At 41.3% G+C, this 17,489-nt stretch overlaps 1 protein-coding gene across 1 annotated transcript in view; it reads left to right on the top strand.

Annotated features, from left to right (window-relative positions):
* The first annotated feature begins 10,926 nt into the window (after positions 1 to 10,926).
* The window catches only part of LOC111599718 (serum response factor homolog), a 33,929-nt gene continuing 27,366 nt past the window's right edge, over positions 10,927 to 17,489 (top strand). The window contains exons 1-2 of the mRNA XM_023315457.2: positions 10,927 to 12,049; positions 16,777 to 17,025. Coding sequence (XP_023171225.2) covers positions 11,426 to 12,049; positions 16,777 to 17,025 — 873 coding nt within the window. The 5' untranslated portion in view covers positions 10,927 to 11,425. The remainder of the gene's footprint in view (positions 12,050 to 16,776; positions 17,026 to 17,489) is intronic.

The following is a 17,489-nucleotide window of genomic DNA, read 5'->3' as shown; positions in this document are numbered from 1 at the left end:
GGTCGCTTCCTTGTTCGTCGCATTGCAAACATTGCAACAGTTGGTTGCAACGCTCCTTTGTGTATTCTTACAACATGTCGATTTACCAATTGCCATCTATTGATAAGAGTATCTTTTTAATGCAAAACGAAGCACAGCTGAGGCAATGCACACGCACACACTCGCAAGTTAGTTGCTACCAACATTCTTCCAGCAATGCATTAACAATTATTATTATTATTTGACGTTTGTTGTTTGGCATATGACTGATAAGAAAAGAGAAAAAATTAACAACGCGTGCGCGCTAAAACAAAAATAAATATCAATAAAATAATATGCAGCAAAAAGAACAACAAATGCCAATGAAAAATATGACTTAAGTCGAGCGTTCATTGCACTCGGCCAAAACAAAACGTTGACTTGGCTGACACAGACCAAAATCAATTTAACTTTATAAACAGGGCCACAACATATTCAATGATTGGATTCAAAGTTCATTTAAAGTAATTCTAGAATGCCAAAATGTTAACATATATAAAAAAGAATGAAACAACCAACCAAAAGCAAAATCAAAAGGAAGAAAAGGGCGTAAAACCGAGAAGGGAGACGAAGACGGAGACTGAGACGGAGGACGGAGACGGAGACGGAGACGGAGACGGAGACGGAGACGGAGACGGAGAACGGAGACGTGAGACGGAGACGGAGACGGAGACGGAGACGGAGACGGAGACGGAGACGGAGACGGAGACGGAGACGGAGACGGAGACGGAGACGGAGACGGAGACGGAGACGGAGTACGGAGAGGAGACGGAGACGGAGACGGAGAGGAGACGGAGACGGAGACGGAGACGGAGACGGAGACGGAGACGGAGACGGAGACTTATACTTATACTTATACTTATACTTATACTTATACTTATACTTATACTTATACTTATACTTATACTTATACTTATACTTATACTTATACTTATACTTATACTTATACTTATACTTATACTTATACTTATACTTATACTTATACTTATACTTATACTTATACTTATACTTATACTTATACTTATACTTATACTTATCTTATACTTATACTTATACTTATACTTATACTTATACTTATACTTATACTTATACTTATACTTATACTTATACTTATACTTATACTTATACTTATACTTATACTTATACTTATACTTATACTTATACTTATACTTATACTTATACTTATACTTATACTTATACTTATACTTATACTTATACTTATACTTATACTTATACTTATACTTATACTTATACTTATACTTATACTTATACTTATGCTTATACTTATACTTATACTTATACTTATACTTATACTTATACTTATACTTATACTTATACTTATACTTATACTTATACTTATACTTATACTTATACTTATACTTATACTTATACTTATACTTATACTTATACTTATACTTATACTTATACTTATACTTATACTTATACTTATACTTATACTTATACTTATACTTATACTTATACTTATACTTATACTAATGGGCAAACCAAATTATGAAATGGAATGAGCTATGAAACAAACTGTTGGGTTAATAATGCGTATGGAATATGGGAATATAGATTGGAAATATCAAATCTCCAGGTCGTACAGATCGTTCCGTTTATATAACAGATAGACGGACACATCGACGGACATTGCTAAGTCGACTCAGCATTGGCACATAGAATGGGGACTGCCAAGCCTCTTTTTATTTTCACAATCTATATCACAGAGCATCTGTCAGTCAGGCACACACTTAGCTAATATATGGTAGAATTTTAGCTACTTTTCAGCTGTTGTAGGCAACTTTTTTTTGTTTTCTATTCAGGTTCTGTGTTTTGTTTTTGTTTGGTTCTTTGGGGTCGTCAGTTAGTCACCGATAAGAGTCACGCTGCGCCGCAACGATGGTTACTTCCTTAAATTGGAACTCGTCGCATTGAACCCGATCGTACGGTGCGATCGTACGAGAGTATCGCATATCTAGAGCTGTCAAAATTCTCACGGCTCTGCTACTGGATGACTTTCAATTGAAAATCGTTTTTCGATTTGATTTGCGGCGAACTTTTCGCCGAAACGAGCGACCAGCGAGCCAACTTTCATTCGCGAATTCGCGTAAAATCAGCATTAAATATTCCCCGTCATCAGGTTGAGAGCCACGGGAATGGGTTCTATGCCTTCTATGGAAGCACTGCAAATGCAAAAAACACAAAATGCCACACAGAGTTCGACGAACTTTAACAATAAATGGTGTTAACTACTCTATAATTAAGTGGAAATTCGTCGATTTGAATGGAAATTCATTTTGATCATTTCTGGCAAATTTTTCTCAAATTGATTATGAGAAAAGTTTTAAATGAATAAACTAATTATTTCTTTTTAACATTTATTACATAATTAAGTTCTGTAAGGAGCAAAAGTAAATTTCGTTTTAGTAAAGATATTCTTATTAGAATACAAATAAATTTTAGAAACTCACCAGATTTAAAGAAATAGTTTATTCACTAGAAATGCGCTGTTAAAGCAGCCAGAGATGGCAAAATAAAGCGCCACCTACAGTTCAGTGTTCGCCAGTTGAAAATTACCAAGCAGATCACAAGCAGTTAACTTTGCACTGCTTACATTACTAGTCTTATGCTTTCAGAGCGCGCAATTCAAATATTTAAAATTGCATTATTTCATTTTGAATAATGGAAAAAAACAAGTTTTAATAAAAAAATTAGTTACCGTTGATAACTCTTACAATTTGTGTGTGTAATGATTTCATTGATAGAATGAAAAAATTATACTTTATCTGGTCGTAGTCCGTATATATTTTATTATTGAAAAGAAACACAACCTTTGCAGCTACATAGCAATTGCAATTCGTAATTTAGAATAATAAATACATTATATTTGGTTATTCTAATATCTATTTTGTCATATTAATATTCACCTAGAAGAACTAGAGATAGGCAATGGTTGAGATAGAAAAAGAGAGTAAGAGATAGAAAAAGAAGAGACTGAGAGGGAGTGAGGAGAACATAGAGGGGGCAGGAAGAGATACACAGAGTGCGAGAAAGAGGAAGAGAGGTAAAGAGAGATAGATGCAGAAGGAGAAAGCAAAAGAAGAGAACAGACATAGAGAGAGAGAGAGAGTGAGTGAGAGAAAGTTTATAATCTACTTTCCATATAATTGAAGTGTTTTATCTCAAAACTGTAGTCCAACTTTTGAAGACCTTTAAAAACAAACATTAAAAAAGTATTTATAAAGTGTTGCCTACAATGCATGCGATAAAAAATGAGAAGATTCAAACTACGAAATAACTTTGGTATGTGAGATCGATGGGATGTGATCGTTGGGATGTGTCGGGGAAGAAGAGCGAGGAACTGATCCCTGGACGACCGCATTGATTGAAATAGTTTATTTGCAGCTTCGATCTGGAGCTGAACCTGAATCTGAGGCTGGACGTGGAGCTGTCTGTCTGCGTGCAGGTCGAGGCAATTGTATTTGTTTTCCTTTTTGTTTCTGTTGTCGCATTTGTTTTGTATTTTTTTCATATTATTTGTGATGTAGCCAGCGCAGAGATAATGATGACGAGCTGCCAGCCAGCAGGCCTGCATCCAGAGAGGCTGCTGCTCCGTGCCTTACCTGCAAACGCCATAGAGTGCCTACGACTGATTGGGATGCCTTGTGTAGCGACGTGAACAGAATGACATTTTGTGTGCGCACAGTGGGCGCGATAAGGTCGCTAACAGTGAACAGTGGCTGCCAATCGACCAATCTCAGCCCCGTTCCCAGCTCTCGCAGTCACATAAGCTGCCTTGCTCTGATTTCCGAGGCAAAAGTGCAGCACAAATTAAAAATCGACCGCAATTGCTGCGGATCGGTCGATCGATCGATCGCTCGATCGGTCGATCGGTCGAGCGACTGCTTTGCTGTGGAATTTTCATATGAGCGCTTGATTTCAGTAAAATTACATACTTGTAATTTTAAAATGCTTCCGAGTTCCACTACAAAAACAAAACAAAACAAACAAACGTGAAGTAAAATGAATTGAAAAAAAACTCGAAGAATTTTAACCCCAACTGGCGACGTCTTCCACTGATCACTTACGCACATTTTATCACAGCCAGGCTGGAGACATCGCTCAGCTACAGATACAGCTACAGCTACAGCTACAGCTCGAGACTCACTCAGCGTCTGTGGCTCGGCTTGACAATAAGTGGAAAAAAATAAGTTACCGTTCTACGCGCTGAAATTTGTGCTGCGATCGACAATCCATCGTCTGCGCCTGCGCCACTGCAGTGCTGCCCATTTTTTAGAAAACAGTTAAAATACCCGCCAAGTTGAACAATAGAAAAGGCTAGCCAGAAAATAGCTAGAAATATTGTTATATATGCTCAAAATTCAACTCTTCTCTGGCTGGCAGGTAATATTTTCAGTCCACAAAGCTAGCTTGAGTTGTTTTTTATTTAATACTTCAAATATAATAATAATATAAAATATACTTAAGTTAATATTATCAAATTATATTATATCAGTAAAGATAATTTATTATAATAAAACCAGCTCTACTATATACATAAAAAATAAATATTTATAGTTTATTATTTGAGTTCGTTCTAAATAATATAACTATTAATAATTAAAAGCCTTTAATTATAGCAATATGTATGGAGAAACACTCAGGTAGTTGCCTTTGCTTGAAAAACTAAATAAGAAAATGATTAAAATTGTAAAAGTAGCTAAAAAAAAAAGTCAAATGGCCAGCCCTGCCTGATTGAATGAGCCTTGTGGCCTGTCTTTTGGCTGTCTGCTGCCCTGACGATCGTCGTTGTCGTTGTCGTCTGCAGTTGTTGTCAGTTTTTGCTCGGCAACAGTAGCAGTAACAGCAGCAGCAACAACAACAATCGATCACGGGCAAACGATCAAGCATTTCGCGTACATTATCCGAGATGCGTGGGATAATTCTGTTCTAATTTGTAGCCGAGCAGCCGTAAGCGCAGCTGACGTCAGTTGGCCAAAAACGGCTGGGCCCAAAGAGAGGGAACTGCGGGGAGCAAGCTTATCGCTTATCATTAAGCAAGTGGCATGCAAAACACGCACGCACCCAAGCTCATTTTTGAGCACTTCAAGTGCTGAAGGAAGTTCTAACTGGTCGGAAGAGCGGGTGGGCGGCATTGAAGTTGAACTTCCGTTGCTGCCACTTGCCACTTACTACTTGCCACTTTCTGCTTGTCCCCCGCACTCTCTCAACTCTTTCTTGTTGTTGTTGTTCACTTGGGGAATACGGCTTTGGCATGCAAATGAGCTCTTCGGCAATCAGGTGAAATGGTCACGACCTGTTAATCGTTTTATGATTGTAGCGGTTCTTTTGTTTCCTGTTGGCCCAACAACGTCACAGTAACAACTGCGACAACGGTAAGTCCATGGAACACACCTTAAAGAAAACCCTTTTCCTTTTCTTTCATTATACCCTGAACTCAGTGGAAATGTCAAGTCAGGGTATAATGCCTTTATCACAATGCTTGCAGAGGGAGGCGTGGCAGACCCCAAAGGTATAACATCAGGGACGTGCTGTATGAAAACAGCTGGAGATTTTTAGTTTTAAATATGAACTCAAGTACATTAGATGCAGTAACTCCTATCATATCAGCATTATCGATAAATATCGATAACTGGAATACCACAAAAGAGGCCCAATTTGGGGCCTTGGATACCTCCCCCTCCACCCTTTCCCACAAAGTTAGCAAAAACGTATTTCAAATACTAGAGACTTGTGCTTCGGCAATCAGGCACATATAAATGTCATTATCACGTCCCTCTAGACGATTATTTATTCAACAACTAAGTTCTCATATAACAGCGCGTGATCATGAGTGCGTCAGTATGTTGTTTGCAATGTATGTATAAGAGAAGTGCTGAGTGCTTGGCAAGCGGGCTCTTGGCAGGGCTCAGGGTTCAGGGTTCAGGGTATCTCCTAGTCGGGCAGTCTCGTCTAGAGACTTGTTTTTTATTCAAATTGTAACGCACGCAGCGCAGTCGATCCCGAGCCCAATTCCAGAGTCAAGCCCATACCCAATCCGAATCCGAATCCGAATCCCAATCCTGCGCAGCTTATGTTTAATTCATGAGCTGCTTGCGAAACATTTTCGAGTTTCGCCTCCGCCAATTGGCAATTGGTGCACCGTTCTCTGGCTCTGACTTTGACTTCGGCTGCCAACTTGCAACGGGTGAGTGGGCAACTGGGCAACTGGGCAACCGGTCAGCCGCTCTTCGGGCCTTCAGTTAAGTGCTTCATTGTCACCCCCAGCGCCCAATTAGACACCTGAGTTGAGCTAAGCTGCAGACGTCTGCTGCTGTGTCTTTGCTTATCGCCTACTCGCGTTTGTAAGTCGATTGCATTAGCCTTGCCACCACGTGTTGCACAAACAACAAATCATGATCATTTAAATAAGACTTCAATTCAATTTTATATTCTCGATTTGCTAACTTACAGAATTCACAGGATTCCAATTGATAGATTTTTAAGTTGTTTAACCTTTGCAATTAGAGATTCTTGAATATTTTCAAAATATTGACTCAAGCGAATAGCCCCACTCTATGAGTAGTAATTAACTAAACTAAAAAGCCATCTAAATGAATTATGTGTAAGGAATAAAAACAAAGCTTACTCTTCTGATCAATGTCAATTTATGACTTGAATTAATGCATTTATTTCTAGTCATAAATGTTCCTAGGACTTAATTGTTAATAAATAAATCTTTTCCAACAAGTTAATAACTTTTTATATCCTGCGACCATTGAAAAATTGATAATGGATTTAAGAAAATTAATGTATATGGTGTATATATATTCCTGATCAGGAGCAAGACCTCTTTCGAGCTATTCATGCCTTTTAGTTAAGTGCGTAAGAGCGTTCTAGTAAAGACTTCCCGACCGGAAGATACACAATAATTTATTTATATATATATTACTGCAAGTCCCTAACCTTAGTGTTTTAAGTACCTACAGACCGACAGACGGACAGACGGACGGCTCAAAAGTATATCGTGAGTAAGCCGAATCACTCGAAGTGTATTATTAGCCGATATTAAACATGTTAAACAAAGTCAAATAAATTCAATCATTAAATTTCAACTCAAAATTGTACTTCGTAGTATATTTGAAATGAAACACCGACTTTAGAATACTCTTTAGCAGTGCAATCACAGTTAAATTTCAATAAAAAGAAATATTTAAATCGTATTGAGAGCACCTTATAATGCAAAGGCGTAACTGAGGTGATAGTATCACACGTGTCATAGGATTCTCGCTTCAAATCTGTGGATGATACAGCTTATCAAGTTGAGGGTGCCAAGGGAAGGACGGACGGACGGACTGGCGAATGGTCATTGCACATAAGCAAACTAGCCCTTTCACTTGGTGATTGAGTAAAAACATTCTTATATTTAAAAACAGACGAAACACGTTTCGCCTAAGTCCAAAACACTCTAGAAATTTACATATTTAGACAATATATTTTTAAGGCATCAGCTTATGGGCAAACGATAAAGCAACAGTTCTATAAATATGCTGAATATCTCTCCTCTCTCTCTCTCTCTCTGTGTCCCTTTCCGTGTCTCTTTATCTCTGTCTTTGCGTGTCTCTGTATTCCAAACAGCAAATCAAAAAATGCTCGAAACGTAAATGGAACAAACATTAGCTGCCTAAGCACTCCCCACTAAAAATACAATAATATATAGTTGCACATAGTAAATACTATATATACACATTTATATATATATGTGTGTGTGTGTGCGAGTGTGTGACTGCTCTTTTGAAGGTGAACTCTGTGGATTTGGCTGAGATTGCATAAGTGGAGCAGCGGGAGGAACTGATCTCTGCATAGCTCCAGCGCTTTGCGCTGACATAAATGCACGTAAAACGCTGGCGAAACGCGCACAAATAATTAACTATAGCAAATGCTGAGAAATTCCAAGGAAAATGCAACACGCAGCAGAACACAGCAAAAAGTTGTTCCCAGCTGAGCAGTGGCTAGGCAGGGGCCTGGGGGAAAGGTAGCTGGCTTTCAGGACAGACTAGATGACGTTCAGTTAGAAATACAGCCGGACTGGAGCCAGCTGCAAGCTGCTGTTAGTCGATGACAACATGGGTGTAGTCAAAGGAGATAGAAGCATAACAGACAGTGTATAACAGTTGGTTAACAGTTTAAGTTGTGTCTGTTAACTGAGCGGAAGCTTAACACAGATTGGAATAACATAATTAATCCACGTTCAATATGGAACTAGTTGAAGCATCAGCACAGAAGCCATTCAATATTTTTGCAATTGAAATATGTAATATGATGAGTCCGTCTGTTAAGCTGTTAAGCACAGGGTAGCCCACAAGGCCTATTCCACAGGTGGCCCGTATCTCAAACTCAGCTTGAAGCTCTCTGTATGCAAGTTGTAAGTTTTTGTATCTGCCTGATTTGCATTAAGTGTCGATTTGACTTAAGACGCTTGCCGAAGATTATTGCAATTCAGTTAACAGAAGCAGGCATTGACGAGCTGTTAAGCTGTAATATCTTATGTTAAGGAATGTTAACAGTAAGTTCTTTTAATGAGCGATTATTCAATTGTCTTTCAATTAAAATGCCAAACTCTGTTGCCATTCGTCAAGAGCCTCAACTGCGCGCTGAGCAGTTGCCGTTGACCCCTAAACTACGCACATGCTTAGATCTTCAGGTAATACCAATTAGTAAGCGCTGCACAGCGCACATCTATACAATTGTGAGAACCTTGTGGCCAGCGTGTGAGTATGATGAAATTTCAGATGAGGCAACAGAGTGGAAGATGTAGCTGTGGAGCTGTAGCTGTAGCTGAAGCTGAAGTTGGAGCTGGAGCCGAAGCTGGTAGGTCGAGTTGGAGTTGGAGTTGGAATTGGAATTGGAACTGATGCACCCGCTGCGGGGTCGAGCCATATAGAGAAGGGAAGCCTGGCTAGCTGACTGGCTGACTGGCTGGCTGGCTGGCTAGCTGGCAGGCAGCGAGCGTTCTATTTTGACAGTCATTATGATTAATTTAAATCATTAGGCAGCCTAGGCAGGTAGAGTGTCGTCTCCAGTTGCAGTTGTTGCTGCTGCTGCTGCCGCGAGAGCTGAGGCCAGATTTTAATTAAATGCAGGCGGGCAAATGCAGTGCGGCCACATTGTGGACTATTCCTATTCCGCGGAAGAGACAAGCTGGCGACAACGAGCAAGGCTGCTGGGTGTCTGGAAAAGGCAATGTTTGCCATTTGCAGCGGGGAACAAGCCAGGAATGCGTCGATCTTGCTGCTCTTGCTGCTGGCTTCGTCTCGATTATCAACTGGGAGCAATAACTGGCCACTGGCCAGTGGCCACTGTATCGATGGATGGATTGTTTGGCAGCTTGACTGTATCTGTTAGTCACTGCACGTGGCCAGCGCGCTGGTGCAGCGTTTTCTTGCGAACAGCTATTTAAGGACATTGCGCAAATACTCAAGACTTGGGACGAACTGTAGCTTCTGCAGCAGTAGAGGCAGCTACAACGCCGCCGCCGCCGCCACCGCCACCGCCACCGCCACTGCCACCGTCATCGCCATCGCCATCGCCGCCACGCAAATCCTCTAGAGCATTTACTGACCATATTGGCCCTCGCCAGCTGAAATTCCTGGCATAGTTTAAGTGTATCGGTTTTTGTGCGCCTAGGGGGAGATGCAACATCGATGTTTGCTCAAAATAACAAATTAACTTAATCAGCGCTGATAAGCAACAAGAACTGAAATGGCGGCCATTTTGTAGTGATCACTGTACAATCGATAATTAAAAACTCAATCACGCAATCACAAAAGCAAATGAGAAAAATAAAAATTAAACGCAAGCCCAAAAGAAAGAACAACATTAAACATATCGGGCCTAAGTGGGCGGAGCTGGCAGTGCGATGCAATCTATGCGTCGGCGCAGCCAATCAAATGCACGCAAATGGCAGATGTTTGCGCAAATGAGCGTTGTAAATTATTCATACAAAGCGTGAAGAGAGCAGCTCACACACTGAGGCAGTCACACACACACGCACGCACGCACACATACAGATAGCGGCTGAGTGTACATAAGCTTAAGCTGCGTTTAATTAATTAAGCCATAAAGCTGCGCAACAACAAAAAGCACTAGCTCTTATATACTAAGCTCTCTCTTTGGCAAGTATTAAAGAGCTCACACATTCACGCTCTCTTGTTCGAGATGACTCTCTCTTTGTCTCTGTCTCTATCTGTCTTACTTTCTCTCTCTCTCTCTCTCTCTCTCTCTGTCTCTTGCCTTTGATACGCAACCGGTTATGCGGGCATGCACGCTCCAAGTTTGGTGCAAACATTGAACGCCGCTGCGCCGTCGCTTGCCATACGCGTGCTTTGTTATTAGGTATTTGCACGCCATCTGAAGCACAACGAAGGCAACAATCGATCGGAAAGTTAGCTCGAGACCAAATATACAAAGCAACAGATATACAAAAGCAGCAGCGGCAGCAGCAGCAGCAGCAACAGCAACAGCAACAGCAACAGCAACAGCAAGAAGAACAACACTCACGCGCAGTTCGTAGTTCGCATTTGGCAGTACCACATTAAAACAACAAATAAAGTAAAAAGACCAAAACAAGTGCCGCACATCTCTCCATCAAGCGCTGTCGACAAATAAGTCTGTACAAAACAAAACCAAATATAAAACAACAAAAGCAATAGCAACAACAACAAAAACAACAACAACAGAAACATCAACGACAAACAGTTAGAAATTGAAATGTGCATTTGATGAATTGCATTTGCAAACGCAACTGAACAAAATTTTGAAACGAATTCAAACAAGCGCGCGCAAACACAGCCAAGTCGTGTGCAACACTGTGACTGTTAAACATCTGTTAACCTGGCTGTTAATTAGCAGCAGCAGTTGTCAGTTTTTCTTGTGTGCTTGCGCCGCGTGTGTGTGTGCGCTGCCCACCGAAAGTTTTGTGAATTAATTGTTAATAATAAAAATACAAATATTATTGATAATTATTGTCAATAATAACGAGCTGCAGCGCTTTCAGCAAACGGCGTCCGTTCTAAGCTCTACAGTGTCAGCAGCGGCCAGCAGTGCAAACAGCTGACAGCGACTGCGGCGGCGGCGGCGGCAGTACTCGTCACAACAACAACAAAACTAGCAGCGGCGCACTCGTCTGGGTGTGCGTGCGTGCGTGTGCTTGTGTGCGTGTGTTTGTGTTTTTGTGTTTATTTTTGGAATTAAAAAGCTAGCAGCAGATATTTGTGTGGCAAAACTAAAGCTAAAGCTAAAACCCAAAATCGAATCAAAAAAGTGTGCCGCAGCGGCAATAATAGACGCGCGTGGTGCCTTGAATTTACTGTACGGCTCCACGGTGGAGAACTTTTACCTAAGAATGGATCCCACGCGCGGCGACTCGCGCTACAACCTAAACTACTCCATGAGTAGCATAGGTCTCAGTCTGGCCGATCAGGCCGACATGTACGGCAATCCCGCTGTCGCTGCCCTTGGCGCACGCCCGCCCAGCGGCGGCTTGCTGCAGAGCATGGGTGGCAGCGGTGGTGCGGGCCTGGCTATGCAACAGCGTCAGAATCCAGCAGCGGCGGCGCAGCAGCAGCAACAGCAACAGTGTCAAACTCTGGGCAACAGCCAAACGCACAGTCCACAACACCAGCAACAGCAGCAACAACAGCAACAGCAACAACAGCAGCAGCAGCAACAGCAACAACAACAATCACGTGGCTTAAAGCGCAGCGGCAGCGACTGCTACGAGGACCACCGTTCTAGTGGCGGCGGCATGACGCTGCAGGGCCTAGAGAGCTGCGCTGCTGGCAGCATAGTCAGCGGCGGCATCGACGTCGACGGGGTCGATAACTACAACGCGCTGCCCAATAAGAAATCACCGCCCGCCAATGGCAAGAAGACGAAGGGACGAGTTAAAATCAAAATGGAGTACATCGACAACAAGCTGCGCCGCTACACGACCTTCTCCAAGCGCAAAACTGGCATAATGAAGAAGGTAAATTAAAACAGATAATTGATCTTATAAGAGCGAATTCCGATGGGTTATTCGAGGAAGTTGGGAAATAGATTGAAGTGGACTAACGAAGAGTTCTTCACCTGAAATTGATAATATATTCTATAAGAATGAATTCCAATTGGTTATTTGTGCAAGTCAAGAAATTAGATTGAAGTGGACTAATGAAGCCTTCTTCACACTGATCGCATAAGAAAGAATTCCCATTGGTTATTTGAAGCAGTTGAGAGAACTCTTAACTGTCCAGTTTAAGATTTTCCGAAGAAGTGATAAGTGAATATGAAATGAAATTAAAGAACGCCGACCTAAGACTTAAATAAATAAATGAAGCTATTGTTAACTAGCTATTGTTTCACTTTGGTATATTGCGTCCTACATCAGTTGACATTTCAAAGTATAAAAACTCATGTATAGCAGTTATTTTTACATAGTTATTGCTTAAATTATTAAATTATTGCTTAAATTCTGCTTAAAATTATTTTTTAATCTCGGTGTTTCAATTTAATAAATTATGAAAACATTTTTAATACGTTATTAAGTTTGCTAATAAAACATTATTTTCACGTTGATGATTTTAATTTTAATTAAAATACTTTACGATTTTTTATCGATCAATCAAAAAAAGTCATCCAATATTCTTCCAAATTGTGTCCTTCGTAGCTTGGCTTCAAACATAATTCCATTCTCAATGACTCATCGTGAAAAATTATTCGAAAGCTGTGAAACTTGCGTCCAACCCGTTGGACATTACCAGCGCAAAACGATAGCTTCTTTTTAAAGGGGTACTAAGAGCTCTTCCTTTTTAATTTGTTTAGGCTATTCCATGTGTAGCACGTTTTGAGCGCATGTGCAATTAATAAATGCTACCGAATGCTCAATTCTCTGCGGTCGAGTCAAGTCCCTGCGCCTCTTGCATTGTTCTCCGTTTGCAATGCTGCTTTATCATTCTGTTGCTATCGTGCGCAACCTGAGCTCCTAAGGCCCCCGCCAAAGGACCCCTCTTCCTGCTCGCTGCTGACGACCAACTGTTGCCCGTTTGTTTTAGTGGCGACGGCGCTGTGTAAGCGCAGTAGCCACGATTCCGATTCCGATTCCGAATCCGAATTTCCCTTTGTTTTCGGCTTCATAAAATGTTAATTTGCCGGACGCGCAATTGCATTCAAAGAGCAGAACCCAATACCAGTTTTATATATATAAATATATATGTATGTACATATAAATAGCTACAGCAATACATATGCTGATCTCAATTGCCGTCCTGTGCTGTTGCGTGCCGCTTGGCCTCATTGCCATGCGAAGATGCAACTGCAACTGCAACTGGCTGCACCTTCTGCTTAGCCTGCTTCCTAGTCAGCTTCTTGGCCAAGTTCTTTGCTATTTTTTTGTTTTTGCCTGCTTTCAAATGACCAATTTTCACACGCAAACTTACATAATGCGCCGCTTGGATCGCATATGAAATGCTTAACATTTTTAAATAGACTCCTTGGCCTCAAAGTCGCTGCGATCAAAATACAACAACAAGAATGAAAAAGAATAGAAAAAAAACGAAAAATGGCCAGCGTTAAATCACGATCTCAGCACGATCTTAACTACAACCAAAGCCACAAAAATCTTATGAAATATTTTCGTTTCAATCGAGACAAAATGTAAAAAGGAAAAATCTCTAAACGTGTCTTCGGCTCGCTTAATACCCTTACCAAAGTAGGTGTGGGCGTGAACAGACTTCGAAGATCTGATGACTAGAATTGGGCACAATAATGTTACCAAGAACACAAGAAATTAGTTAAAAAGTGCAAAAGCATTACTCATTATTATTATTAATATATATAAAAATATATTAAATATGCAAATATTTTCAATTTTATATAATCTTTAGAATGAACTGTATGAGTTTTGACTATAAAATAAATTAAATTAAAATATCGTTGTTCGAGTGTCGTTTCTGTCTCTAATAGAAGCGAGTTTGTTAATCATTTAACATTTGTAAAGTGATAATAAATATCAAAATACAAATAATAATAAATATAAAATATAAACTAAACCAACATAAGTTGCGAGAGTTTCATGTTTTAAAGCTTAAACAATTCGAATAAATAAAACATTTCTGATAGTTATTGAAAATAGTAAAGTTTAATTACTTGACGCAAGGCTTCAAATCTGGTGTATGAAAAACAAATGCTTTATAATATATCAAATATAGTCCTTAAATTTGATGGCAAAGGAATGTCAGTCATCTTTTTCTGTTTTTGAATTGCGAAAATTAATTTAATAATATTATAATAGTTATTTATTATCTGCATCTATTTGAAAATATTCAAGTTCAAGTTCCCAGTTGCTGTTACGTAAATCATTTGCGCCATTCAAAAAGAGAAAATCTTAAAGAATTTTGCCATTGCAAAAATATTTGACCCCAGAGACATAAGACTCTAGCTGATTTTTTGTGGCGACTCCTGTTGTGGCAGTGGTTGTTGTTGGCTGACTTTGGGGGCCTACTTATGACAGGCGCGCGGCTTTTGACAGGGACAAAACTTTTGTTATATATTTTTAGTGACTTTGATGTGGCCCTCATCGATGTCCACGCCGCGGACAGTTGACATGCAGACAATGGATACGCATGGCGCTACATAAACACACATACAAACACACGCACACACACACGCAAACGCACACATGCGCATCCTGGCAACAAATTGCGGTTATTGAACCTGATCAATTCACCTGGCTGTCGGAGGTAGACGCCACAGTTACGAAAGCAACCTGTGTCCAATACCAATTTTAGGCATTTAGCAAAAGCTACTAACAGAAAGAAGACGTGGAGAAAAAACTGAACTGAGCTCTGGGTGTGGGCGTGCCGCATGGCCGAAAAAGGCCAAAAGTGAAAAGTGAGCTAATGACAACGCATGATCTCATTTGTAGGCCTGGCCTAATTGCGTAGGATGAAACATTGGATCTGCAAAGAGAGTTTTTGCAGAAGATATATATATATATATGTGTGTGTATGTGTGTGTGTGTGTATGTATAGCACACGTGTGTGGCTGTCTGTTTGGCTGGCTGTCTTTCTGCCTGCCTGGCTGCCCTGTCGTTTGCCATGTAAAACGTTTGCAACAATGGGACACCGACAGAGGCAGGCGCAAAATGCCGCCAAAAGGTGTTAAATTGAAATCACGAGGCGCGCTCCGCTTGCAAACTGCGAGCCTGAGGCCAAGCTGGGGGCCAAGCTTTGGCTTGGGAATTGTTCGCTGCACGGAAGCATATTGATACCCCTTGCAGCAGCTTCAGCCACAGCCTCCGCCTCCGCCTCCGCCTCAGGCTCAGCCTCAGCCTCAGCCTCAGTCTGAGCAGTAGCAAAAGCAGCGGCAGATTGTGCACAGATAAGCGAAGCAGGCACAGGGCCGACAGTTCGGCTGCGTCGGCTCGCCTTTTGGGCACATGCAACTGCAACAGCAGCAGCAACAATCGCCTTCTAACAAATGACTCTGCCTCTCGCTGCGGTCTCTGGGGCTTGTTCTGTCAGCAAGCAGCAAGCAGCACGCACCGCCCCTGTCCCGGCCTGCCCTAGCTGCATCAAGTCCTTTTGTCTTTGTGTTCGAAATTCAAATTGACATGAATTGTTGGTCCGCTGACTGCTGCCGAACCTAGCCCCAATCCCTGCCCTGTTCCTGTCCGTGTCCCTGTTTCCGTGCCACCCTACCCTATCTTCATCTGCCTCCTTCGCAGACACCTACTCATCGGCCGGGCCGTGTCAATTGTTTGCATTTACACATGTTACACATAAAATTGGCAGCCCCTGGCAGAGAGTGGCAAACAGAGCAGCGTCAGCCACAACAATGTGAACAACAATTTCATTAATATTAATAAATGCTATGCTCGTGCGTTTTGTGCGCGATTCTCGCGCGATTTCCTCGCCAGCGAGTTATTTATGCGCTCAGCCGTTGGCTCTCTGGGAGCTCTGCACGGCATTGCACCAGACAGCAGCGTTATCGCCTTGAAGTAATTACGAGCTGTTGATAGTCAGCTTAAGCTACCGTCTATCGGCCCGGAGCAGAGTGCTTTAAGTATCTGCACTAGAGCTAACCGCGTGTTTTACCTCACGTGGCGTGAGAGCTGTGACTATATATTTTCTTCTTTTATATGTTTCCTTTAACTCCTTTAATATTGCACAGCTTTATTTAGCAAATGCAAGTTACATTTAAAAATGTTCTAGATATTAAATTGTTCCTTCATTGAATAAATCACAGACAACATTAATTTAGATGCGTTATAATTGAACACTTTAAGCATTTTTTATTAAAAGAAACGTTTACATTTCCTCATCAATATAAGAGCCAGCATCATAATTCTTTATTTTTGTCTCAAAACTGCTACCACTTACTTCTTTAAACAATTATTCAGCAAAGGATTTAAAGGAATTTGTGAAGCTATAACATTTTAAATTAAAATTGTCGAAGATATATCAAATTCCGCAACATATTTATTTATACCAAAGATAACCGAGTCTAAGCCCCGATAAACTTTCTTATGCAATTCCTCAAATGACCCAAGTGGCAGATACAGGTAAGAAATAGACTTAATGCAAACCCATTGTAGATAATTAAATGGCTTAAATATATTATTGTAGATACTTAAATTTCTTAAATACATTCATAAGTATAAGTATTTTTTGCCTTCAGATTCTTTTAATCACACTTCGTTTGATGTGCTTCTTGCAGGCCTACGAGCTGTCAACGCTGACTGGCACCCAGGTGATGCTGCTGGTGGCCAGCGAGACGGGTCACGTCTACACATTTGCCACGCGCAAGCTACAGCCGATGATAACGTCGGAGGCGGGCAAGCAGCTGATACAGACGTGCCTGAATTCGCCGGATCCGCCAAGCGTTGGCGGCGGCGATCAGCGCATGTCCGCGACAGGCTTCGAGGAGACAGAGCTAAGCTATAACATCGCCGACGAGGACACCAAAGTAAGACAATTGATTTACGGCCATCACGGGCACGCTCATCTCGCACACCCCCAGGCGCCGCCCTCGCATTACAGCCTCGAGCAGAGCCTCATGCAGTCCGGCTACACCGGTGGCCAGGCCTCACCGCTGTCGCACGCCCAGGCTTACGGCGGACATGCCCACCATGCGCATGTGCCGCACGTGCCGCCGCCGCACTCCACGCACTCGCACATGTCGCATACGCATGCGCAACGCTAGGGACCTAGACCCCCTCTCTCATTATATACAGATATACACATATAGCCGAAGTTGGGCTTTCTATATATATGTGTACATATACATATATATATATATATAGGTATAGGTATAGGTATAGGAATAGTTGAGTGTGTGTGTATGTGTGTAGCAGATCCAAAGTGCAGCATTAGGCCATGAATCGTCACGGCAAATGAAATATATGATTGTGGTGATGGCCAATTGACGAT

Source organism: Drosophila hydei, unplaced genomic scaffold, assembly GCF_003285905.1.
Source record: "Drosophila hydei strain 15085-1641.00,03,60 unplaced genomic scaffold, DhydRS2 tig00000060-arrow-pilon, whole genome shotgun sequence".
NCBI lineage: Eukaryota > Metazoa > Arthropoda > Insecta > Diptera > Drosophilidae > Drosophila > Drosophila hydei.
The sequence above is the reverse complement of the archived record's forward strand: the minus strand, read 5'-3'. Positions and strand labels throughout refer to the sequence as shown.